General features: G+C 45.3%; 1 protein-coding gene across 1 annotated transcript in view; it reads left to right on the forward strand.

Moving 5' to 3' along the window:
- Nucleotides 1-302: 302 nt before the first annotated feature.
- SYNM (synemin) overlaps nt 303-25,997 on the forward strand; it is a 41,120-nt gene continuing 15,425 nt past the window's right edge. The window contains exons 1-2 of the mRNA XM_083184255.1: nt 303-1,202; nt 25,289-25,413. Of these exons, the coding sequence (XP_083040381.1) occupies nt 408-1,202; nt 25,289-25,413 (920 nt within the window). The 5' untranslated portion in view covers nt 303-407. The remainder of the gene's footprint in view (nt 1,203-25,288; nt 25,414-25,997) is intronic.

Here is a 25,997-nt window from a genome sequence, read left to right on the forward strand (position 1 = left end):
GGTCTCTCGGAGACTCCTCTCATTTTAATGCAGGTGCTCTGCTCATCTGCTAGCCCTACTTTCAGCTGCCACTACTTGCTTGCTAAGAAAAATAACGTTTATTACTTGTATGTGTGATAATAGCTGTGTCCCAGCAGGTGGCGCCCTCTCCCTGCATACTGGAAGATGCTGTCATCCCTTTTCTGCTTTCATTGCAACTGTTTTTGGAAGCCCCAGTTCAGAAGCCCAGTGTCAGTGGACTCCTCCTTTATTAATTGTCACTCCCCACTGCTCTAGGCTTATTCCGTTTCAGTTCAGAAAAGGACTCAGATCTCTCTGGGCAGTTTTGGGAAAAAGAGATCTAGAATTTGGAGGAAGAATATTTTCACTGATACACAGAGTCCATAGGAACCACACTAGCCCTAAACATGCTGTATGTGAGAAGAGGGTTTGGGGATGAGAAATCCCAGCTAAATGAATTAAATCACCGGTTGAACCAGTACCTCTCCAGAGTGAGGCAACTGGAAGAGGAGAACCAAGTGCTGGTGGCAGAGATACACAGGCTTCGCCAGGAGCGAGGAGCGGAATGGGCACAGGGGTACCAATCTGAAGTCAGCACGCTGCGGATGAAGGTGGAAGAACTCACTGTTCAGACATGTGAAGCAGAGATACAGAAAGAGAACCTCTGGCTGGAGTTGCAGAACTTGCAGGAACTGTGGGAGCAAGTGAGGGCCATGAGGCTCAAAATTGACCAACAGCTGACACTTTACAAGCAAGATCTGCAGCAAGCAAAGAGCAGCCAGGCATCCTTGGAGGAACTGTATTTTCGCCTGCAACAGGAACGTCAGATGCTCCTGGGCTCCCAACAAGAGGAACTGTTAGCACTCAGAGATCGGGCCCTCCAGATTCCATTGCAAATTACCATGCAGGAGGTGGCACATCCCCGGCTGAGTCTGACAGAGGTGCAGAGCTTCTCGCTGGAGCTGTCAGAGTCCTGGAAAGATGCTTTCCTCATCTATCAGAAGAAGATTGAGGAACTGGAGAACAGCCTTCGGCTGAGTGAGGAGGACAGGCATGGGGCAGAGGAGACAGTCAGGATACAGAGGTTGCAGGTGGAGGAACTGCGCAGAGAGTATGAGGAGCTGCTGGGGATCCAGAAGATGCTGGAAGGAGAACTTCTAAGGATGAAGGAGAAGTACAGACTGGAAGTGGAGGAATATCAGGTAGGTGTTCCAGCAGCAAAATATCTATTTTAGTAAGATTATCATGTGTGGACAATTATAATCATTTACATCGTGTAATATTCAGTTAAAAAGCAACTTATTTGTTTATGAATCCTTATACATCCTCACATTTCAATTTTATCTTAAGCTGAGAGTTGTTGTCTCTCTTATAGACTTGTCTTTAGCAGGGTGCACACTGGAACGATGTCGGGCCAATTTATATTAGTAACAACAAATCTGCATGGACCAGAATATTCGCATGGCCTCGATTTCTGCGCATGTACATACGCCTGGTGCGTGCGGCCATGACGAACATGGTGTTTGGCGAGTGCACGCACCCAAGTGTTCGGGCGGGGGGCGTGGGGTGGCAAGCCATGCCATTTGCACATGGGAACGCCCAGCGTTTCATGGGCATTCTCATGCATATGCCCTGATGACGCGGGTCCTGGGGGCGGCCAGCTGACATCACCGGACTTCCTCCTGAGTGTCTACGCATGTGTAAGTGACTTGAGAGTCACTTTTATATGCGTGCACCTTCGCCATCATTCGATGGTCGTCTGGTCGCTGACCATCGAATGATGTGGGTGTATCCCACTAGACTCGGAGTGGATGTAACATCCATCCGCAGTCTCTGCGGGGGAATCGCCCTTGCGAATTGGTGGCGGCCAGGCCACCATTAACAAAGCAGGGTTTGGCGGACTCGCAAGGCTACGAATTTGCAGAATAACCCCCAGAATACAACCAGAATAACCCCCAGTGTGTACTGTGATAGCACATCCTCATGGTCGCTAGTGATGGATGCTAGGTTTGATGCGCTTCCAAGATGCCCCCAGCTGTGTTTCTTCCTTTACTGGATTATTTTGTCATATAATTATACATGGACCTATTGTACATAAGGTATCAGCCTGGCTAATGCTAACTCCTATTGTGTTTCCAAACATGGTATATTAGATGTGTGATCTGTCATCTAATAATAGTTTCCATAAACATTAATCCTTCTGAAATCTGTAGTGACTGGATGTCTCCATTATAAAGTGCATTGCCCAGGCACCTGCTGCAGATATAGACAGTGTGGCTTGGCCAGTGTAACCAGAGACCTGGGGGCATATACTGAAATAACTGCACTTGTTGCGCACCTCTCCATGCTGCGAAGCACGCACAGTGACTGGAGGAAGGGGCTTTTTCTGGGGATGATTTTTCAGATTACTATAACAGCTCTGTTGGTCCCTGTTGATTTTGACCAACTGGTATAAAGTTGTTACCACACAACTGTGGTTTTAAAGCTACTAATGGAGAAATAATTATTTTGTCCGAGCCGTACACAATGGGCCTGATTCAGGTTGGATCAGTACGGACCAAATTCGGCCCAGGGACCAATGTTGCGGGTGAATGGGTGAAAATGCGCATGTGCAGACACGCTGTGCGAACGCCTTCAGCAAATACCACACTCTCCAAGGTGTTCACACTGTGAGGGGTGGGTAGGGGGGCGGATAGTGGGCAGGAGCAGGGGAACAACCTGCATTTCCTGGGCGTGCCCGCAAGAATGGTAAGTGTGCCCAGGAAAACGCTGGGGGTCCCCCTGCGAATGAAGGCGTGTCGACGCCTGGTCAGGGTGGGCGGCTGATGTCACATGACGTCAGTGCCTGCCTCGAATTTGGCCATGTCCGTCGGAAATAAAAGCCAGCCTGGACTGACTTTTATTTGCGAAAGGGAAAAAAATCATACAATGGTTGGCGGCCACCTAATGATTTTTCGCCCATACAGCCAGGAGATCTTGCGAACGTTTAGGCACTTAATGTGCGAATTTTAAAATGCATGCGATTTTACCCATGTAAATTCCTGGGGAGCTATGCAGCGGCGGGGTCCGGGCTACGCTGAGTGCCCAAAGGGGTCTGATGCGTTGCAGCGGGTCAGGCAGTCCAGAGTGTCCATGAAGAGCTGAGCGGACCTGTGGTGGCAGAATTTTTTTTAAATTCAAAAGATAGGCGGGACGCTGATTGGCTGAGTGCTCTATCTCTCTGCCAATCAGCAGCGAGGAGGTTGGTATAGATTAATGACGGGAGATGCACTAGGTCCTGTCATCTGTGTGACAGAGTTTGTATAAGAACTTCTGTATTATCCTACAGATGGTCATGTTGTCATCAAGTGGCATGACATGCAGATTTACTATAAAGGAATTGTTTTGCATATTAAATTAAACTAGTGAAATAACAAGCTTAATGTTTAAAAAGTAATATAAGGGTCATAAACCTAGACTGGTTTGCCTGTTGCATTTGTACTGTACCTCAGGCTTGAGTACAGCATGCACCTACTATGTGTGGACTATTGCCATTGTTCTCAAGTAATAATGGGGGATATTTTTCTGCAATGTTTTCTTTCAAGGATAACCTGCCACTAACTGAGTCTGCCCCATTGCAAAATATTCAAACATACTGTATATTACATACTAGCATGTTTGACCCATCATTTTTATGAGAAGAGTTCAACTGGGTGTTGTGTCATAGGGTCAACAGCGTCCAGGTCGAAAGTCAATAGTTTGATCATGAATAGTCAACACAAGGTTGACATGTGAAAGGTCGACATAGACAAAAGATTGACACAACAATGAGTCGACTCATGAAAAGGTCAACATGAGGTTTTCATATTTTTGTGTCAATGTCGGTATCTGTCGACATGGGACCCAAATTAGTGTAGCACTTATTCTCCCATGGCTCGCTTTGCTGAAAAAATCCAAAGAAAAAAAAATGAATATCAACCTTTTTAGTGTGTCGACCATCGGCATGTCGACTTATTGTTTGTATTGACCTTTTGTCAATGTCGACCCAATGTAGGTGGGTACATTGTGCCTGACAACCATTCATGGTTGAACTATTGACTGGCAACGTAGACACTGTCGACCTATCATCCGAGACCGGGTACCAGTTGAACTTTTATAAACATGTAGTATTGTAATATGTTTGTCTATTTGTTGGCACAGATCAACTTTGCTTTGGCAATGTCAATATTTCTAAATGAAGTAACCAATGGGCTTGCATGGTGATGTCTGTTGTATGCACAGACACACACTCACACACAAAAAATAAACAACACACAGGCTCCATCCAGGTCCTCTGGCAGGCTGCCCCCCCCCCCCTGCCCCCACCCCAGAAGAGTGGCCAAATCTCCCACGTTCTGTCCACTTCCTAACGTGGGCAGGTATAATGGATGGTACTGTCAATCTCCAGTATGTAGGGAGGGGGCAGGACCCGGAAACCCTCCTGCATTTCCTTCTATCTCCCCCACCCCCGCGGGTCAAATGACGCATTTTAGCCCCGTCCCCGCAGTGCAATGCCTGAAAATCCCCCCTTCCCGGTGATGGCCCCACCCCCCTGCTTCAGTGATCCAGAAGGGATCTTCTGGAATCCTCTGCGGCAATGGCCGCTGCAGATTTAAAATATCAGAACATACTATAAAACAAGGGATAAGCTACTAAACATAGGTTGAACTAGATGGACGCAAGTCTTTATTCAGCCTCACCTATTATGTAACTATGTAACTATGTAAGATCGTGCATGTGCATAATGGAAACAGCTCACTGGTCTATTTAGAATGGGCGCAGTGTGCGATAGACACAAGCCCCAAAGGCCCACACTATACACCCTCAACCCATTTATTTTAATACTAACACTCCATAGTCCTGCTTTGGCAGCAGCAGCGCTGCAGAACTCACCAGGAAAATTCCACAATGGTCAGTTTTCTGATTCTGTTTCTAAGGTCCTCTAGTGACAATAGTGCCCAGAGCATAGCTGCCTACCCTCCTGCATTCTGCAGGAGACTCCCTGAAATAGCAGGAATCTCCCTCTCTCCCTCATTAGTGTAGCAATCCCGCTCATTTCACCTAGCCCACATTACACGATTAGCTTTTTGGGGAAAAAAAGAATGAGAGATAGATACATTTACATTGAATTATCAACACCATTTCCCAGCACTTTACCAAGTATAGTATATCTTACTAACGGCTTTGGGGCTCATCTACATTTGGATGTAAATCCTTTTAAAATATTCCTCTCCTCGGTACTTGTGTATAATAGCGGCGCCCATCGCATCGCATACCAAAAGGCATGCGATGGTATGCGATGCGATGCGATATCACGCGATGTTGCACAATGTCATACAATTTTAAAATTGTATGACATTGTATATGGCATACAATGCCATACAATGCGATGCGATTGAAAATTGTATAAGCACCCAAATGGGTGCTTACAATGTAAAATGCACCCCCACGCCACCCCCCCCCCCCCCCACTATAAACATGAACCCAAAGCGTGGCAAGCGCAGTGAGCCCGCGAGGGGCGGCAGTACGCGTCCTCCGACCTTTTCATACCCCCACTATCCACGTCGGCGTGGAGTTGAGAATATAAAGTGTGGCGAGCGCAGCGAGCCACCGAGCCCGAAGCGTGGCGAGGGGACGCGGATACCTGTGAAGCCCGCGAGGGGACGCGGATACATGTGAAGGTATCCGTGTCCCCTCGCGAGGCTCACTGCGCTCGTAATGCTTCGGGTTCGGTGGTTCGCTGCGCTCGCCACACTTTATATTCTCAACTCCACGCCGACGTGGATAGTGGGGGTATGAAAAGGTCGTAGGACGCGTACCGCTGCGCTCGCCACGCTTCAGGTTCACGTTTATAGTGGGGGGGTGGCGTGGCGGTATTTAACATTGTAAGCACCCAATTTTTCATCGTATAGGGGGCAAAATCGCGTCGCATCGCTTGCCTACGGGTGTATGGCATGCGATGCGATTCGATAAAAACATCGTACGACCAACATCGGGGGCGCCACTATAATACACAAGTACCCTCTCCTCTTCCTCTGTAGCAGTACACACCCACGCTTCTAGGTACCAAGTTTACAATCTCTTTTCACAATCTCTCCATGTATGGAACTAGACACGCCCTTTGGGTGGAGCATGACACGTCCCCTCAGTGGGGCACTTTGCAAAATTCTGCCACCAACTATAATCTCCCTGAAACTAGTTTTCAAAAGTAGACAAGTATGGCCTAGACTGTACAGTGCTGCTGGCTAGAGCAGAGGGGGCCCAGAAGGAATCTCCACCTGGTCTCCTCTTCTCTAGACGTGTCCCAGCACAGAAGTAAAATTATAACTTATACTCTCCCTGAGTGTGAGAATTAGTACATTCAGCCGAATGTTCATTTGATATTGCCACGATTAGCAGTGACAAGAAATTCTAATACTTTGGTATAAAACTCAATAATTAGTAAATATGCCCCTATGTACTTATCTCTGCTCAGGGTACTTCTATCTCATGTCTTGCCCCTACTTTTTGTTCCCCTGTTCTTCCACAACCCAATTGCTTTACACTTTATCCACTCTTTCCTTTACTACTTCCTGCCTTCTGCATCTTCTGCTGCATGTCATTGGCACGATCAATGCTAGTGACTGATCATATGGGATCCGGTCAGAATACCAACAGTCGGGATCTAGACAGTCAGAAGACTGACAGAGGAATCCAGATGGTCACAATTCCAACAGATTCCAGAATTAACTACGGGATGCAGTTTAAATCCCGGCAGTCCGGATCCCGGCGCCGGAATCCTGACCGCCGAAATCCCGACAGTTTCTCCCTCCGTGGGTGTCCACGACACCCCTGGAGGGAGAATAAATTAGCGTGCCGAGCGTAGCGAGGCACTGGGCCCGCTGCGTGGCGAGCGCAGCGAGCCCGCAAGGGGGGGGGGCGATTCACGTCCCCCCCTTGTCTGGATTTCGGCGGTCGGGATTCCGGCGTCGGGATTTTGAACGCCGGGATCCCGACCGCTGGGATTTCATACTGAATCCTTAACTACAGTGGTGGGGTTTAGGGTTAGGCACTAGGGGGAGGATTGGAGGGAGGGGTGCAAGGGCAGTTAGTTTTAGGCTGCATTAGGTGGAGGTTAGGGGTAGGCTGTGTAGGGTGAAGTAGGGTGGAGTAGGGTGAAATACTTACCCGGAATCCTCAGGATTCTGGCCTTCGCGATTCTACTGTCGGGATGCTGATTCCATGATTTCGTACCCAATCCTATGCAGCAGGAACAATTTGAAAAGCATCAGCAGGAAATGCTAGCTCAGTTTTCTTTACACTTCTGTTAAATGTGAGCAAAAATGATCAAGGATTTACTGTAAAGTCCCTACGTGTCCAGCTTTGTATCGCATGAGGTTCCAACAGATGGCCTCCACTACCTGAATGTCCTCCATAACTGCAAGAAAAAATACTGATGGTCTAAAGGTGCCTATACACGGTGTGATAGGGCAGTGCGATGAGATGCACACTCCCGTCACACATCTCATCGCACAGCTCAAAAGTACACTATGTGCTGCACATACTTTTTGTACTAGATCTCATCTCATTGCATCTCATTGCATTGCAAAACCTATGCCATGCGATGTGATCTAGTCCAAATTGTATACAATAATTGTACCGTGTATGGGCACCTTAACAGCTCTGTGAACTGGGAAGTTTGGGACGCACCACTGTAAAGTCCCAACGTGTTATATATCGCATGTCTCCCCCCAACTTTAGTTTCGAGTTATTCTGTCGGTGCCAGTATATGACATGACAGAATGCGGGCACTTGTCCTCTGAGATAGTTTGGGTTATGTGATGACAACACCATGGCCCTTATTCTGATTGATGCGGACTTTACCGCGTACTTACGGATCGCGTCTTTATGACGTCTGCGCATGCGTGGAGAACGCTACGCGCATGTGCCACGCATTGACTCCGTACCAGTTCGGCCAAATCCCGTCCAAAACTGTTCGCCGCTATCAGTCGGGAAATAGGGGCGTATTATGGGCGTCATGCGGAATGACACATGGGCGTAGTTTCAAAGTGGGCAAAACGGGGCGGAAACATGGGCGGACACGGGGGAGTACACTTATGTTGGGGGGCGTACATTCGGAAACCACTCCGAATGCACGCGATGAAAAAAGGGCAGAAATGTGCGGTGTCCACAAGTGTACTATTGCTTTGCGGACACCACTCGTTCATGCGGTAGGCGAACGTACGCCTAATGACTACAACCATTAACACCTGAACCCAATAGAATCTACTCCTTTACTCATTACTCACTAATAGGCCGCTTGTCAGTGCTTTAATAGAAACCATTGCACTTACATTGCTGTAAGGGTTAATGTGTGCTATGCATGTGTTAGGCATGCTTGTAAGGATATATTGGAATCTAATTGATTCCAATTCCAAATAAGCTGTTTTTTATGAGGGAAGTTAATTGAATAAGTGGGTCATGTGATGTATTGCAGAAGATACTTCATAGTGGGTTGTTTTGCGGAAATCCTCCGCTTACGTGCGGTAGCACCGCTTGGCTCCCGTTCGGATGCGGGATTCCCGAGCATACTCTGTAATACTCTGTAATACCGTGACGAATCGGAGTGTTTCTCCCGCACACGCATGATTTGTATGTCGTCCGTAAACACGCCCTGTTCTTAAAGAGTGAGTCCGTCCGAATGCGGAGGACACGTGGGCGTTTCTACGGACGATGGCCGCATGCGGAAAAACACCGTGGCGTGCGGACCGCACCGTAAGAATGCGGGAATATCCGCACCGATCAGAATAAGGGCCCATGTTATTGGCAGATCACTATTACTTATGTCATCTACCTTCTATATTCAGCAACAGTCTTACAGCATGAATCCGGCAACTGTAACATTTTCCAGCACACAGTGATGTTATCATCCAGCAGTCAGGTGACATAAATATAAATCTTCCTCTCTTATGATATGTACTGTGGGCCTGATTCAGACCTGTGTGCTAGGCTGCGTATGAGAACTTTGCATGAGGTAACGACTGTTGATGTTTTTCTTGAAGGCCATCACTCAGGTCGGAATCGGATTCATAAATCTCAAAACAGGATTAAAAGACTGACGATGGGAAGTGTACATAGCTTTCAGATTATTGTTATGCTGGGCAACATAGGCAATAATATGACCTCTCATAATACTTTGAAATCTCTCAAAAGAGAATGAGATTTTCAAAGTGTTCAACATCGTCATCATGAAACTCATCCAATTCAGGTTAAAGAATTTTTGAAAATTCTCAGATTTATACATATACGGTATGAGGGGAAATACCAAAAGCAGCAAAGCAGCACAGAAATAGGAGCATGGACTGAGAAGAGGATATCACCAACCTAAAACTTCGGAATAGGGTTATCACTTACCAAAATTTTAGCAATTTGAAAATCTATTGGTGAACTGCAGAATGAAATGTACAGAAATGACCCGAGGGATTGCAGCCTCACCGGAGATCAGTAAGACCATGAAACAACTTTAGTTGAGCGATAGACCGGCAGGCAAGTGGTCTTTGGTGGAGCAGTATTGGGAACCAATGAAGGAGAAAATTAACACTTTAAAATTGCCACCCAAAATGAAATTAGTTTAAATAAAAAAAGGAAGGATTTGAGGATTTCATGGAATAACAGAGTTGGCTATATGGGGAAAATATTCAGCAGTGTATAGGGTGCATTATGAATTTCTCTAAAGAACATAGTGGCTGCATACAGAATATATAGAGTAAGGTAAATGTTTCGATGGCAACACAACTAGAGTTTGTACAGTATATGGAGCAGAAAAACTTTCCGTCATGTCATATTTTAACCTCTTACACTGGGCAAGAACTTTATTATGTTTCAAGGGCATATTAAGGCCTTCCACATTCCCTGATATAACATATAAAGAATGCAGGGAAGGGATAGGAATCGAGGGAACGGTGGAAGCTGGCGCCACTAAATCACTCCCTCTAGCGGGAAAGAAACAGGACAAGTGAGGCAGCAACATAACAGCCTCCCTGTTTCCCACAGCAGAGAAAGAAAAAAAAAAGTATCTGAGATGGCTAATAACCAATAGTATATCATATAAATGCAGAGCAAATACCAATGCAAGGAAAATCCAAATAAAAAAAAGATTCAATACAATTTGTAACATTTTGCAAAACAAAATTGTGAGCAGTTGGGCTTTAGCGGAGTCCTGAACTTAACAGATATATTAACAATCGAGAAATATTAAACACCAAATTGAGTAAAGATAAGTAAGGTGAGCTGGGTGTGGTATAGCTTACAGACAATGTCTAGGTCGACAGTTATTAGGTTGGCACATGTCAACTATTGCTATGTGAACCTTTTCCTTGTCAAAAACACTTGTTACGTTGGTATGCCGCAAATATAGGGTTCTAAGTGGTTCTGCCTCCAATCTCTATGCTAATATTAAGTTATTAGCTAAAGAGAGAAAGATTTTTCTCATAGGTGTCTGGTTCAGCCTAGACTGAGGAATGTAACAAATGTAACAACAAATCAGTTTTCCACAAGGTATGAATAACAAATGTATCAAACAGTGGCTACCACAGAGTTTATTGTGAAGAAACACTAGTGGGCGAGATTTAATAGGATGAGATATTCAGAAAGTGAGAGATTTTGGAAGAAATCTCCAGTTTTTTTAAAGCGGCAATCATTTACACTGCAAAACCAGTTTGATTTTGCAGTGTAAATGATTGCCGCTTTAAAAAAACTGGAGATTTCTCACCAAATCTCTCACTTTCTGAAACTCTCATCCTATTAAATCTCACCCACTGTGTCTGATGAGAGATAAAACTCCAGCCTGTTGTTTGAATTTAATGAGGCAATTAAATTATATTATTTAGATGTGTTTATTAGAGCAGTAATTAAGCACAAAGTTTACTTTAACCCTCTATGAAGCGGTATCTACAGTTCACCACATTTAGTTTAAGTGAGACAGTTATAAATTAATGTCTATGGCTCTTAAAATATGCCATTGTTTTGTTCCGCAGCAGAGGATAATCAAATTATTTATATGAAAACCATTTTTAAAGAATCTTGGTGCAGGTACAGGTACATAAAACTTGAATAATTCTGAAATCATAAAGTAAGGGTTGCTCTTCCTCCTACCCTCAAGATGGAAAAGAAAAGAGAGAGTGGGAGAGAGATAGTATGGGAGAGAGATAAAGTATAGTTTGAAATATCCCTGATGGTCATGGATGTGTGTTTTCTATCCTACTTTATATACCTATGGCAAGAATGGGTTATTTGATCTATTACAGCAGTGGTTCCCAACCCTGGTCCTCAAGTACCCCCAACAGTGCATGTTTTCCAGGTCTCCACACAGAATCACAAGTGACATAATTAGCTCCACCTGTGGATCTTTTAAAATGTGTCTGAATAGTGAGTGCACCTGCTGGGTGACCTGGAAGACGTGCACTGTTGGGGGTACTTGAGGACCAGGGTTGAGAACCACTGTATTACAGGGAAGTCCCCTTGCCTGTTTTTTTAGTCAAATACCCTTAATAAGACTTGCCAGCTTCCACTGTCAATCAGTGGGCTACTTAGGTATTGCGGGAAAACACAATTTATTTAGGATTTGGGGGGATATGAAAGGAAAAAACCTCCTGTTCTTCCCTAATAGAGCTGCTACTGCCCGACTATATATACCTGTAAAAAAAAGTAGGGAATTAGCATTCCATCTTAGAGAGGTCACCCTTCTCAATTATCATGCAAGTCCCACGATTTGTCAGCTGCCATCAAAATAATTTAGTGGGCTCTTATAGGTATTGTGGGTGAGCGTGCTCTATTTGTAGGGGGAATTATTAGGAGGAAAGGTATGAAAAACTGCTGTCCCCTCTGGTCTGGCTGCCCCCCTGAATAGAGGAATCTCCAGCGCAGAGTAGGTTTGTACATATCAGGTTGGATGAGTGTTTCCAAATAGCAAAGGTTAAATAGTGCAGGTACAGCCCTTTTGGTGGTCAAATGTGCTTTGCTGTCCTCCACATACAACAATGTCCTAGTGGTGGGGGATGAGCGGCACACGGCCAGCAGCCCGGCTGTGAAGGAGGACAGGGATAGTGGAGAATGCAGGATAGATTGAGGTTGGTGCCGTCCTTAAAGGAGAGGCAAACAGCAGCTGGGAGTGGAGAGCGGAGAGGAGAAGCAGAAGAGTGTCTGGCTGTCCGGCCACGGGCGGAGCCTGAGGCTTTCACCGGAATCCCGCTGCGAAGGATGCAGAGAGACTGCATCTGGACTGTAACGCACACCTTGAGAAAGCCTCTTCTGGTGAAATGATCGTCAGTGAAGTCCAGATGCAGTCTCTCGGCAAAATTCATATAATGCCACATGGATTTTGCCAAAATTCACGTAATGCCACACAGATTGTTCCAAAATTAACATAATGCTACACGGATAGAGCCAAAATTCACATAATGCTACACAGATTAAGCCAAAATTCACAATATGCTTCATAAACAGGGACATTGCGTACTAAAGGCACACATTAAAAATTTACACCATAATGCCTATTACTTGTTAAGCCACACATCAAAATGTCCATTACATATTATGCCAAACACCATAATGCCTATTAAAAATTATGCTACATAAGTGATGCTTACCTACATGCTCATTGCCAAGGGTTCCATGCTCATTGCCAGGGGTTCCATGCTCGTTGCCATGTGGGATTACATGCTCATTGCCAAGGGGAAATACATGCTCACGGTTACTGGGGGACAGCTGCCGCCGGGCAGAAGTGACAGCCATTGACAGCCGGGCAGAGTTCGGGAGGCTGCCCAGCTATATTCAGAGCACTGCAGATCCCGGATATTTGAAATAATACCCCTTTCACACCAGAAAATGCAGGGATTTACCTGGGAATATGGTCCCAGGATCATTCCCGGGTTGGCCCCTTTCACACCAGCCTAGTCCCTGCATTTTCTGGTGTGAAGGGGAGAGAAAACCACCCCCCTCTCCCCCGCCCCTTTAACCGGCTATATTGTTTACCTTCGGAACCAACTGACCCATTTACATGAGACCAGTGTTATATTGAAGAATTTTTGAGTGGCCTTTGAATGATCTTGGTCCCGTGAAACTGGTCCGTTTGGTTCCAGAGTAATCTGCCCTCAAAGAATTACAAACAGCCATGAAATTACATTTCAGAAATAAAACAATCGGCTTACCCACAATATCTCCGGAACCAATTGACCCATATGGACCAGCCTGGTATCAAATTGAAGACCCGGTGATTTGGATTCGAATGTTATCAACCACAAACTTCTTGGATGCCAGCGGGAGAACTGGCAGCCATCAGAACCGGGTAGGGGTCGGAATTAGCGGGTCCCATGTTATCCTATGGGGAAAACTTTGGTATCTCCGGTTCCCGGGGGCTAGCGACACAAGGCTAGACTCATTGAAAAGCCCTGGTCCTCAGCTACAAAATTATGAAATAAATGGGGGGGCATTTGCCCAGGTACCCTCCCCCCCCCCTGAATCCACTTATGTAGCCAACGACCAAGCATGTTCAGCAATATTGTTCAGTGTGTACACTGAGGTGGAAATTTACTAAGGTGGGAGTTCTACTTCACATGAGATGTTGCTATGGGCAATCACAATCTACTTCTCATTTATTTAGCACCTTCTAGAACAGGGCTGGGCAACACCGGCCCTCCAGATGTTGATGAACTACACATCCCAGCATGCCTTGCATCAGTTTCAGCATGGCCACGTAGCAAAACTAATGCAAAGCATCCTGGGATGTGTAGTTCATCAACATCTAGAGGGCCGGTGTTGCCCAGCCCTGTTCTAGAATCGGATTGGTTGCCCATAGCAAGATCCCATGTGAAATAGAACTCCCATCTTATCTAAATTTCTCCCTGAATATCATTTGCGCGGGAGTTCATTGGGAGCACTGCTGATATTACTCATGGAGCATATAGGCTAATGTGTAAAGAGACAACGGTAATTATCCATACTATTATTAAGGCCCAGAAATAACCCGAATCCAGGTTGTGGTGCAAACGGGTTTCAAGCCGCAGTGACACAGATTAAAACCTGTGTTGAGTGACCTGGACTGAAGCCAGAATTGTGATGTGACAGGGGTTTATGCAAGAGCATTTACAATATTGGGGAGTATTCAATGTTTTGTGTTCTCCATGTGCAGCGAATCCTGTTTAGGATTCGCTGCATATTTGCAGGGTTCAGCATTCGCTGCCAGCCCTCCCTGTCAACCTATTCAATGCAGCAGGGGCCCCTGCTGGCGAATTTTAACCCCTGCGGCGAATGCCGCAGGGAGCCGGGGGACGGAGGCAGGCAGGGAGATGTAAGCCTCCCTGCCTGCCCCAGAAATTATGGGGGAGGGCTCCCGGGGCAGAGGCTGCCCCCGGGAATTCTGGCAGGGGGGGGGCACGTAACAAGCCGGGACCAGAATGCAGTGAAGATATGAATATTAATGAGCGGCTCCCTGCTGGCGAATGTGTAAAAAAAAAATTGTTTTAAAAAAAAAAATGACAAATATATTCATGCCCCTTCACAGAAAAAAAATCAGATTTTTTTTTACACCAAAAAAAAAAAAACGCTTTATTTTAAAAGATCACAGTCCAGTTCACCTAAAAAAGATGACGAATGTAAAACGGAGAATCATGGCGAAAATCAATGGAGAAAGCAGTTCTCCATTTGAGCATTGAATACACTCTCGGCGAATCCCAGTGAAAACCCCATTGAAATACACCAGCGAATTGCAGCGAGCATGAAACGGAGAACTGGCCGGCATTCACTGTTCGCTTACGGCGAACAGTGAACATTGAATAGGGTGAATCAGATTTTCAGTGAAAAAAATTCACCGCAAGGAGTGAAAACAGCCCGATTCGCCGAAAAAACGGTGAATCGGGAGCATTGAATACTGGCCATAGAGTGAATATAACTATTATGGCGGTTTACCACAACACTGTACATGATGTGGCTGATTCTGAGGCAGGATCAAAGCAAAAAAGCAAGTTAATGAAAACGGTCAACCCAATGCAATACTAATGCAATACAAGGGTGCCATTGTATGCCTGCTTTTGCTAGGGGTGCCCTGAGAAGAAAAAGGCTGATATTCTAAGGTGATTCAAGAAAGTTTGGGAACCACTGTACTATTTATAATCACCTGCTTGTCAACCTCAAGGCCCCCATACACTGGGTCAATTTGTCCTAAGGACAAGTCAGACCAGTTTGCCCTTGAGAGCCGCCCGGCAGCTTCCCGGGAGGATCACATGCGATTTGGCACTTGATGTGCCAGTTTTACATGCAATAAATCACACGCCGGCGGTGTGGCGGGAATGGGATGCAGCTGCTGAATATTTTGAAATGACTGGCTGGACACTGATTGGCAGAGAGTAAATGAGTTTGTGCCAACTTTCTGTATCATAGCCCAGCTGAGAGGGCTCAGATGTGTCATTTGCCTGTTCCTTCTGTATTACTTCTGGGTTAAAAAAACTATTGTGAGATAGTTAATGCAAACTAGATGTAAAAGTGGTAATCTCCACAGGGAATTACATCACCTGGATAAGTAATTAATGTGCTCATTTCCTCTGACATGGAACACTCAAATGTGTTTTTCTCTCTTAACTAGCAAGAAAAAGGATGGAAAATCTACGAAACAGAAGTTGACACTTTGGTTTTCCTCAGGGCCGGTGCTAGGTTTCTTTGCACCCTAGGCAAAACCTCTGTCCCCCCCTCCAAAAAAAACTCTGACACCCCCCCCCCCCAATATCCCCTCCCAAAACCTCTGATTCCCCCCCCCCCCCCCCCCCAATAAAACCTTTGACTCTCTCCCCCAATAAGTAAACACAATACCGTGTCTCTGGTGCAGGTACAGCTGCCAGCCAGGGAGCACACGGAGGGTGTCAATAGTAGGAGATGAGGAGCTGCAGACCTGCAGCTTGCTATTTGAAGCATACTGTGTACAGCCGGAGGTGGTGGGAGGTTGTTCCTCCCAGCGTCCTGTAGGCACCAGGCGGCCCGGGCAGCGGAAGCAGAGTCAGTGCGGACTGGTAACCGTGGTAATCGGCGGCGGCAGGGGGGGGGGAGAGCAGTGCGCCAGACGGGTGTTTGGCACAATGAGCACCAAAAATTGCAGAGCGTCTGCGCCTCTACTCCGGCCATCCTTCCCCAGCCCCAGTTCTGTGCTTGGGGCAGTCCGGAGTGAGGTCGGACAGGCGGCTGTTGAACAAAGGTGAGGTGAACAAAGAGCGCCCTCCAGTGGCCGGCGCTCTAGGCAGCTGCCTAAAGGTAGCGCCGGCCCTGGTTTTCCTACCTGTATGTTTAGTTCTTAGTCAAGTACATTCATTTTTACAGTACATCCAAAACACATAGCCAAGTATTTTGTAGACAGATTAGAACTATGAGCCTGATTCAGGCCTGTTAGCAAGGCTGCAATTTTTGCAGATCCGCAAAACCATGCTGCACTGCAGGTAGGGCAAATGTAATAAGTGCAGAGAGAGAGTTGGGTGAGTTTTTTTGTTTCTGTGCAGGGTAAATATTGGCTGCTTTATTCTTACACTGCAAATTAGATTTCAGTTTAAACCAGGGTTGCCTACCCTCCCAGAATGGCTGGGAGGGTCCCGAAAATCGGATCCCCCTCCTGGCCCCCCGGAAAGGTGGGCAACCCTCCCAGATACCGGCGGACTCCCACATTTCACCAGTGGCAGAGTTTTAAATTGCCGAGATTCGTGGCTTTCCGGTGGAGGGGTGGGGCTAAATATGCAACTCACGTCTATTTAGCCCAGCCCCCCTCCTCGGAGACTCGCAAATTGCAGGATTTGCATTACTGGGGGCAGGGACTAATGATGTCTCCATCAGCCCCGCCCCCTGAAGTGCTGCTGACAGTCTCCTCTCCAGGGTTCTGGCAACCCTGGTTTAAACACACCTCACTCAAATCTAATGGTGCATACGCATTGTGTTTATGCCAAGCGATCATGTGAAAATCGCTGGCTGAAAAATCACTCAGTGCATACACACTGTGCGATTTCCACCCAGCCCAGTGATTTCCACAGGTCAAACAGGCCGACAGCTGGCGGTGGCTGGCGATACTGAGGACTAGTGCATCAGCGCTCACAGCCCATACACACTCAAAGTAGCTCAAAACGTGAATACTAAGCTAATTTGAGCTCAAAATCACCTATTGGGTCTCCAATATTATATTTTCCCCACCCGCAATGCACCATGGTTTTTTTTCCATCAGCAAAAATTGCAGCATAGTTGCCTACCTTTTAGATTTCCTCTCCAGGAGATGCACTACTAGAACCAGTGCTAGTTGGTAACAGGTGTGATAATGCTGCTTCCAAAAAATCTAGGGACTTCCTTCATTTAGCATATTATTAAGTTTAAATGTGAACTGGTTGGAACGTCCCCTCTGCATAATCTAGCTTCCTATTGTAATTGGAAGATAGGCTGGAAATCTGGGAGCAGGACACTGTGTTCCTAATGGAATGGGTCTCGGTGACATAGTTGCTTCCTCATTATATAATGTCTGTTGTGCTGCAAGTAAGGAACATGGTCACATGATGTCCTGTAACATATCCTTTATAAAAAGGTTCTTATCAGCCAGACCCAGCTTGTCATGTCTCTGCTCTGGCTGCAAATGTTTTCTCTGTTAATAAACATATTTATATATGCCAAAATATTTATCACCAAGCAACTCCAACGTTTTAGTAACATTAAAATTAGAATATACAATAAATATGAGAAAGATCGCTTTGTTGCTAAATGTTGATAATATTCTGTAAAGGACATTAAAGATGTTTATATTCTGCCATCAAAATTATTTTTGTGTATATTTTGCATTAATGCATTAAAGTAATGTATTCCATTGTACATATTAAGGCCCCCTTACACATGTCCAACTTATTGTCCAACAAGTTGGACCTGATTGACTCAAGATTTATTTATTGCAGGAGGATCAATCTCTTGTAATCTCTTGGTTATACCCAATGGCATGGGATTGTGCAGTGGGTCCTACACATCAGGCACATCAGATTCAGTCAGATAAATTGACCCAATCCACCTGAATTGGGTCAAATCTGACAAAATCTCACAAGTGTGGGGCCCTTTAATAGCACAATGGCTTTTAACATGACTTGTAAGGGCGGCAAGCATAACCAGGCACAGCTAAAGCTGGCCATATATTAGAATGATTTAAGGGCTGAACACAGGTTGTGCAATGCCCTGTGTGTGTCCTGAGTGCACATGGGCCCTTATTCAGATCTGTTTGGAAAATGGACAAACCCATGTGCGCTGCAGGTGGGGCAGATGTAAAATGTGCAGATAGAGTTCAATTTGGTGTGGTGTGTTGAAACTGAAATCTAAATTGCAGTGTAAAAATAAAGCAGCCAGTATTTAGGGATGCTGTTAAAATCGGGATCCCGGCGTTCAGAATCCCGACCGCCGAAATCCCGACACATTCTCCCTCCGTGGGTGTCCACTACACCCCTGGAGGGAGAATAAATTAGCGTGCTGAGCGTAGCGAGGCACCGGGCCCGCTGCGTGGCTAGCGCAGCGAGCCCGCAAGGGGAGCCGATCCACGTCCCCCCCTTGTCGGCATTTCGGCTGTCGGGATTCCGGCGTCGGGATTCTGAACGCCGGGATCCCGACCACCGGGATTCAGTACTGAATCCAGTATTTACCCTGCGCAGAAACAAAATAACTCACACAAATCTAACTCTCTCTGCACATGTTACATCTGCCCCACCTACAGTGAACATGGTGAATGCCCATTTGTACTGCGATCAGATCTGAATAAAGGTCATGGTGAGGTGTTGTGGTCCAATGCGCAGGCCCACAGGTTGTGAGGTGGATCCTCAGACCTTATGTGCTGGACACTGAAGATGCTACTAACGAACAGTATGCTGGGAGTTGCAGATCTTACGATAGATGTGAAATTAACACATAAAATCTATCATGTGTCTGTGAGCTGCTGGGGAAAACCCCGTGTCAATGCAGGGCAGAAAAATCTGCTTAAAAAAATAGAGACAAGAAAGTAAGTCCCCAAAAACTTCTAAACATGCCACTTTAGTGTTTCTGTAGTCAGAAGTGAATATGAAATCAAAATAAGGGGAGGTATAAAAAAGAAAGGTCCACACAAGGTACAAGGCTGGGAGACATAATGTAAGGAATGGAAGAAAGGAGACACAGAGATAGCTGAGAGAGGACAGATTGGAGAAGGCTTTTAGGGAAGAAAGACTGCCAGTGTGGGCAAAATGTCATTTGCTGTAGTAGGTGGGCTGGTCGGGATGCTAGTAAATGTGGTTAATGCTGGCGATATACCAGGGACCAGGAGTCCTTGGCTGTGCAGGATTGTTCTCTGCATTGATGGAAAAGCAACAATTATCAATATCTCGTATACTACGCCGAGGTATCACATGCAGCTTCCCTGTATCGGATCAGAATCGGAAATAAATCTTATATACACTTTTCACACACACCGGGCCAATAAATTGCATATTTGTTCGACAAATACAGTCACATACAATAATATTCAGATTGTAAGCTTGCGAGCAGGGCCCTCCTACCTCTATGTCGGTTTGTTTCAACCCAGCTAGTTTAATCACTGTTGTTTCCAAATGTAAAGCACAACAGAATATATTGCGCTATATAGGAAACTAAATTAAATAAAAAATTGAAACTGTGCCTGCACATAACAAATAATGTTACACTGTTTGGCTAGGAAATACAGTATCAGAACATTTTTTCTGCAGATAAAATCACAATTACGTACAGAATATAGGTATGCTATATATCATTTTAATCACAAAAGCTGCTTATATGTATAATTAGCATCCCGGTGTGCAGAATATGTATTTAACAGGAAAATAAAATGCAAAAATGTACACATACAGTACATGAACTATTTTGACAAATCAAAGAATATACAGGTTGAGTATCCCTTATCCAAAATGCTCGGGACCAGAAGAATTTTGGATAACGGATTATTCCGTATTTTGGAATATTTTAATATTTAAATTATGTATTTTGAGGTATATTGCATTTATGCTGTATAAATACATCAACCACGTGAAATTAATAAATATGTCAGGAAAATATAAATTTGTGAAACTTTCATCCTTTTGACGTGATTGCAACTGACATATCCCTACATCAGATAAGTTATCTTTATCCTCCATATTAAATTAAGTTCTCACTATCATCTCTATTGGATACGTTATCTATGTTTTCTCCATTGAACAAGTTCTCTCTAGCCTCTCCATCAGATAAGTTATCTTCCCCTCTCCATCAGATAATCTCTATAGCGTCCCTGTCAGATAAGTACTCTCCAGCCTTCCTGTCAGATAAGTTCTCTCTAGCCTCCTTATCAGGTAAGTTCTTTCTAGCCTCCCTGTCAGATAAGTACTCTCTAGCCTCCCTGTCATATAAGTACTCTCCAGCCTCGCTGTTCTCTTAAGCCTCTCCATCAAATAAGTTCTCTCTAGCCTCTCCATCAGATACATTCTCTCTAGCCTCTCTATCAGAAATGTTCTCTCTAGCCTCTCCATCTTATCTGGAGATGTTCTTTCTAGCCTCTCCATCAGATACGTTCTCTCTAGCCTCTCCATCAGATACGTTCTCTCTAGCCTCTCCATCAGATAAGCTCTCTATAGGCTCCCTGTCAGATTAGTACTCTCCAGTCTTCTTGTCAGATAAGTACTCTCTAGCCTCACTGTCACATAAGTACTCTCCAGCCTCTCTGTCAGATAAGTTCTCTCTAGCCTCTCCATCAAATAAGTTCTCTCTAGCCTCTACATCAGAAACATTCTCTCTATCCTCTCCATCAGAAATGTTCTCTCTAGCCTCTCCATCAGATAAGTTCTTTCTAGCCTCCCTGTCAGATAAGTACTCTCTAGCCTCCTTGTCACATAAGTACTCTCCAGCCTCACTGTCAGATAAGTTCTCTCTAGCCTCTCCATCAAATAAGTTCTCTCTAGCCTCTCCATCAGATACATTCTCTCTAGCCTCTCCATCAGGTACGTTCTTTCTAGCCTCTCCATCAGGTACGTTCTCTCTAGCCTCTACATCAGAATCGTTCTCTCTAGCCTCTCCATCAGATAAGTTCTCTCTAGCCTCCATCAGAAATGTTCTCTCTAGCCTCTCCATCAGATAAGATCTCAATAGCCTCTCTCAGACAAGTCCTAAAGTGCCTATCCATCAGATAAGTTCTCTCTAGCCTCTCCATCAAATAAGTTCTCTCTAGCCTCTCCATCAGATACGTTCTCTCTAGCCTCTCCATAAGAAACGTTCTCTGTAGCCTTTCCATCAGAAATGTTCTCTCTAGCCTCTCCATCAGATAAGTTCTCTCTAGATTCCATCAGAAACGTTCTCTCTAGCCTCTCCATCAGAAACATTCTCTCTAGCCTCTCCATCAGAAACGTTTTCTCTAGCCTCTCCATCAGATAAGTTCTCTCTAGCCTCTCCATCAGATAAGTTCTCTCTAGCCTCTCCATCAGATATGTTCTCTCTAGCCTCTCCATAAGAAACGTTCTCTGTAGCCTCTCCATCAGAAACGTTCTCTCTAGCCTCTCCATCAGATAAGTTCTCTCTAGATTCCATCAGAAACGTTCTCTCTAGCCTCTCCATCAGAAACGTTCTCTAGACTCTCCATCAGAAATGTTCTCTCTAGCCTCTCCATCAGAAACATTCTCTCTAGCCTCTCCATCAGAAACGTTCTCTCTAGCCTCTCCATCAGATAAGTTCTCTCTAGCCTCTCCATCAGATACGATCTCAATAGCCTCTCTCAGACAAGTCCTAAATTTCCTATCCATCAGATAAGTTCTAGCTAGCCTCTCCCTCAAATAGGTTCTATCAGATTACTTCTCTGTAGCCTCTCCATCATTTAAGTTTTCTCTCTTGCCTTTCTGTTAGTTCTCTCTTTTGTCCCTGCCATATAATTTCTCTCTAGTTTCTCCATCAGATAATCATTATAAAGAACATGGCATATAACAGTGGCATACTGGGATGCACAGAGGCACTTGCAGCAGGGGTGCCCTGGATTCATGGACCAGGACAAATCAAATTTGTATGGTCAATCAAACCAGTGATTGTAGCTTCCATTCATTAACTCTGTGGACAAACAGAAGTAAATCCTGTCCCTCACCACATAACTGAATTTAAGGATGACATATAAACACTACTAACTTAATAGTTCTTTGTAAATTTCCCAATAATACCCGTTTTGGCCAATCTTATTACACGGCATAACCAGGTTAGTTTTGCTGTAAAAATGATTGATGTTTTAAAAATCTGTCCAAACATGGACAAAATCCCCCACTTTCTGCTTCTTGCACTAGTTCCTTGACAATAAAGGCAGAGTTTGGGAAAATCTTACTTACAGTAAGTTCTAGCAGCAAAGCCAAACTAATTAGTATAGAAACGTAATGAAATGCAGTTAGCATGTGGAAAAATAAAGCAAATATAACAACAAACAGATAATGATGACTGTAATGAAAGTGATATATAACAAGTACCAATGAGCATATAGCAAAATATAGAACACTTTAAAAATATCACCGTGGCTACAAAGTGACAACAGATAAACATAAACGTTGTCACTTTACAAATTAATCCTGGCACACTGACAAAGGACCATTACAGCTCTGACACAGGGAACCAGAGACCTCTGATTATACAGCCAAATGTAAGAGGCAATAGGCGCTAGTACCACAGGTGAAACAGTTTATTATTATTTTATTTATAAGGCGCCACAAGTGTTTCACAGCGCCATACAAAGGAACAGTACAGGGAGACAAAACTTAACATTACATTGAATAAATAACAAAAATAGAGTACAGGTAAAGAGTGCCACAGTTCAATACACATTACAGCTTAAATATAAGTAGTGAGGACTCGATTAATGTACTATAAGAAGCTTGTGGCCAATGATGGAGATGAGTATGCGGACGAAGATGGTCACTGAGTGTTTGAGTATAGGAGAGCTGTGAGTGAAATGTGAAGAGAAAAGGGCTTTGACAACAGGAGGGATGCGCTGCGTTATGCAAAGCCATCCACCCCCCTGCTAACAGCGCCGGGCAGGGGGGAAGCCACTCAGTATGTATGCACTGAGCAGATTTTCCCCCAGCGATGACAGCGGTCATCGCTGTCCATTCATGCTGGGCATAATCGCCCGGTGTGTATGGACCTTTAAGTGGCAGTGAAGCCTTAAAAACGCTCTTTAAAAAGTTGTCAAGCCCAGCAAAAAGAACTACTATGATCTCTAGGTGGTACGTAGATGTGCAATCGCTTGTAATCCAAGAAGTTTGCTTGCTTGTAATGAAAAAAGGTGTATCTATTACATGGGGTTCAATGAAAACTTTGTTGATGTTTGATGAGCAACAGTGTCTAAGATGAGATCATTGTAACTAACTGAGGAAAAGATAACATTGCAAAGGGCAATAGTAGGAGGTTTGCATCTTCCAGGCCAGGACTGAGGTATATGAAGAATACAGAAGTGCAGAGCTAAGCAGATCTGTATTACTGCAAGTCAGTTCCTAGTGTAGCTGTAGCTTGGGAAGTGACAGCAGATGACATCACAGTGGCAGTGCTGCTGAGAGGGGGGGGGGGGCAGGTACAATTTACCCGGGCCAGGGCCTGTCAGGGGGGCCCAGGTCTGGGGACACACACACAGTTTTTTTTAAATTCTTTTTTGGCCAGCGGTGGCGGGTGCGCGGGCGATGCGGCAGGGCCCTGTGACTGAAGTCGGTACTTGTTTCCTAGCACGGTGCCCATCGCATGCCATCGTGTACCTTATTTAGTGGTCTGCGATGCGTGCGATGTGATGCTTGTACAATTAAATATCGCATAGCATCGCATGCCAGCAAATGGGATGCGATGCGATTTTTAATTGTACAAGCACCCATGCCATGAGATGTGATAGGTGCTTACAATGAGATGTAACCCCCAGTATCCACGCCTTCACGAAGCGTGGCGAGCACAGCGATCCCCGCGGGGGGCGGCGGTACGCATCCTGCGACCTTTTCATACCCCCACTATCCACGTCGGCTTGGAGTTGATTATAGATAGTGTGGCGAGCGCAGCGAGTCACCAAGCCCGAAGCGTGGCGAGGGGACACGGATTACTTCACATGTATTCCACGTCCCCTCGCCACGCTTCGGGCTCGGTGGCTCGCTGCGCTCGCCACACTATCTAAAATCAACTCCCCACCAACATGGATAGTGGGGGTATGAAAAGGTTGGAGGATGCGTACTGCCGCCGCTCGCCACGCTTCAGGATGGCGTGGATACTGGGGGTTACATCTCATTGTAAGCACCCATCACATCTCATGGCATGGGTGCTTGTACAATTAAAAACCACATCGCATCGCATGCCGCAATATTCCAGAGGGATGCGATGAGATTTTTAGGAGCCCATACAATGGAAATCGTGGACGCCGTTCTAGGAAACAAGTACCCTGAAAATCAGGGAGCCGCTCTCCCCGCTAAGTATCCTATCTGCTGTGTAGTGTTACTGCCAGCTGCGCAGCCTGCGCCTGTCACACAGTGCGCGTCAGGCAGCAAGATCCGCACTTTTACAATTTTTTCTTGGTACTACCAGCTGTTTATTGATAATCAGCATATTTACTTGATTGTCTTTTTAATGTTTAATTCCTTTTATCGTATTAAATTTGAACTATATTTTTACACCTGTTGCATGTTTTGAGATATAGCGCAGTTTCAACCCCCCTTTCTACGCAAGTATAAGGGGGTCTACCATTTAGTTGCATGATGTGTATAAGAGGGTATATGGTGTGGTACACTACACTGAAGGACATGCTCCCTTTTGAGTGCCCACCCCCCTTTACGGGAGCGGCGCTCGCATGATTACAGCCTTCACTTTTCCATACCCCCACTTCTAAATGTCCTCTTTAACCACTGTAGATATGCCCTCCTATGTGCAAAACATGCCCCCAAAATGCTGTGGTCACACCCCCTCCAGGGGGGCCCTGGGAAGTTGTTGTACCGGGGCTGAGAATTTCTCTTGGCGGCCCTGCACAGTGGTCACATGTGTTTGCTATAAATGGTCCCTGTTTGCTCATTACCTGCTATGGCTGCTAAAGACCAGACCTGCTAAGAAATTATAAAAAATACAAAAATAAAAAAGATGAGATGTTTCAGGTCCCGAGCACATATAAAAAAAAGCAAATTCTCCAGACACATTGCACAAAATCAGCTCTGCATAACCACACATCCGTAAAGTGTTTATCATCAGCTGACTATCAATCTACTGTTATTTGTCCTTGCAGATCATAATAGAGGAGCTGGAGAGTGAGAGACAGACCGTTGCAGTAACCATCACAGAGCGTCTGAAGGATTACCATGACTTAATGCAAGTGAAGACGGGACTCAGCCTGGAAGTGGCCGCATATCGGTAAAGTACATTTGAAATTAGACCACCTAGATGTCCCCGTTTTTTCTCTGCTGTCCCAATATTTGATAGAATGTACATAACTTTATGGATACATGTTGCCACTGGCTCAACAGTAGCGTACAGTAGATTGTGTTTGCAGCAAGCGGTTTAGAAGCGACCCGCACCCGGCAGTATGGTCATTATTCAGATCCTACCTGCAGCAGGTAGGATCTGAATAACGACCGACCGACCCGCGGGACCGCGCATCGGATCGGTATCGGTCCACACCAGGACAGAAAAGGGCCCAATCACCACACAATCTACATCCAATTGGTCGGAATTGGGTCTAGATTGAGGGGATCGGGCCCTAGTCGTCCTTGTGTGTACCCAGCATTAGATCTCAGGGAGTGGTGGATTTGAAGGGCAGATTATGTCTAGTTTGACATTCAATAGGTCGACAACATATGGTCAACATGCATAGGGTCAATATAATCAAAATTGTTTTTCACAATTTTTTGGACTTTTTCATACTTTATTATGCATGTGAACTCCAGTTGGGAATGGTAAACTTGCCCAAAGTGCACCATGGAAGTGGAAAACAATAT

Source organism: Crinia signifera, chromosome 4 (assembly GCF_055691185.1).
Source record: "Crinia signifera chromosome 4, ASM5569118v1, whole genome shotgun sequence".
Taxonomy (NCBI): Eukaryota; Metazoa; Chordata; class Amphibia; order Anura; family Myobatrachidae; genus Crinia; species Crinia signifera.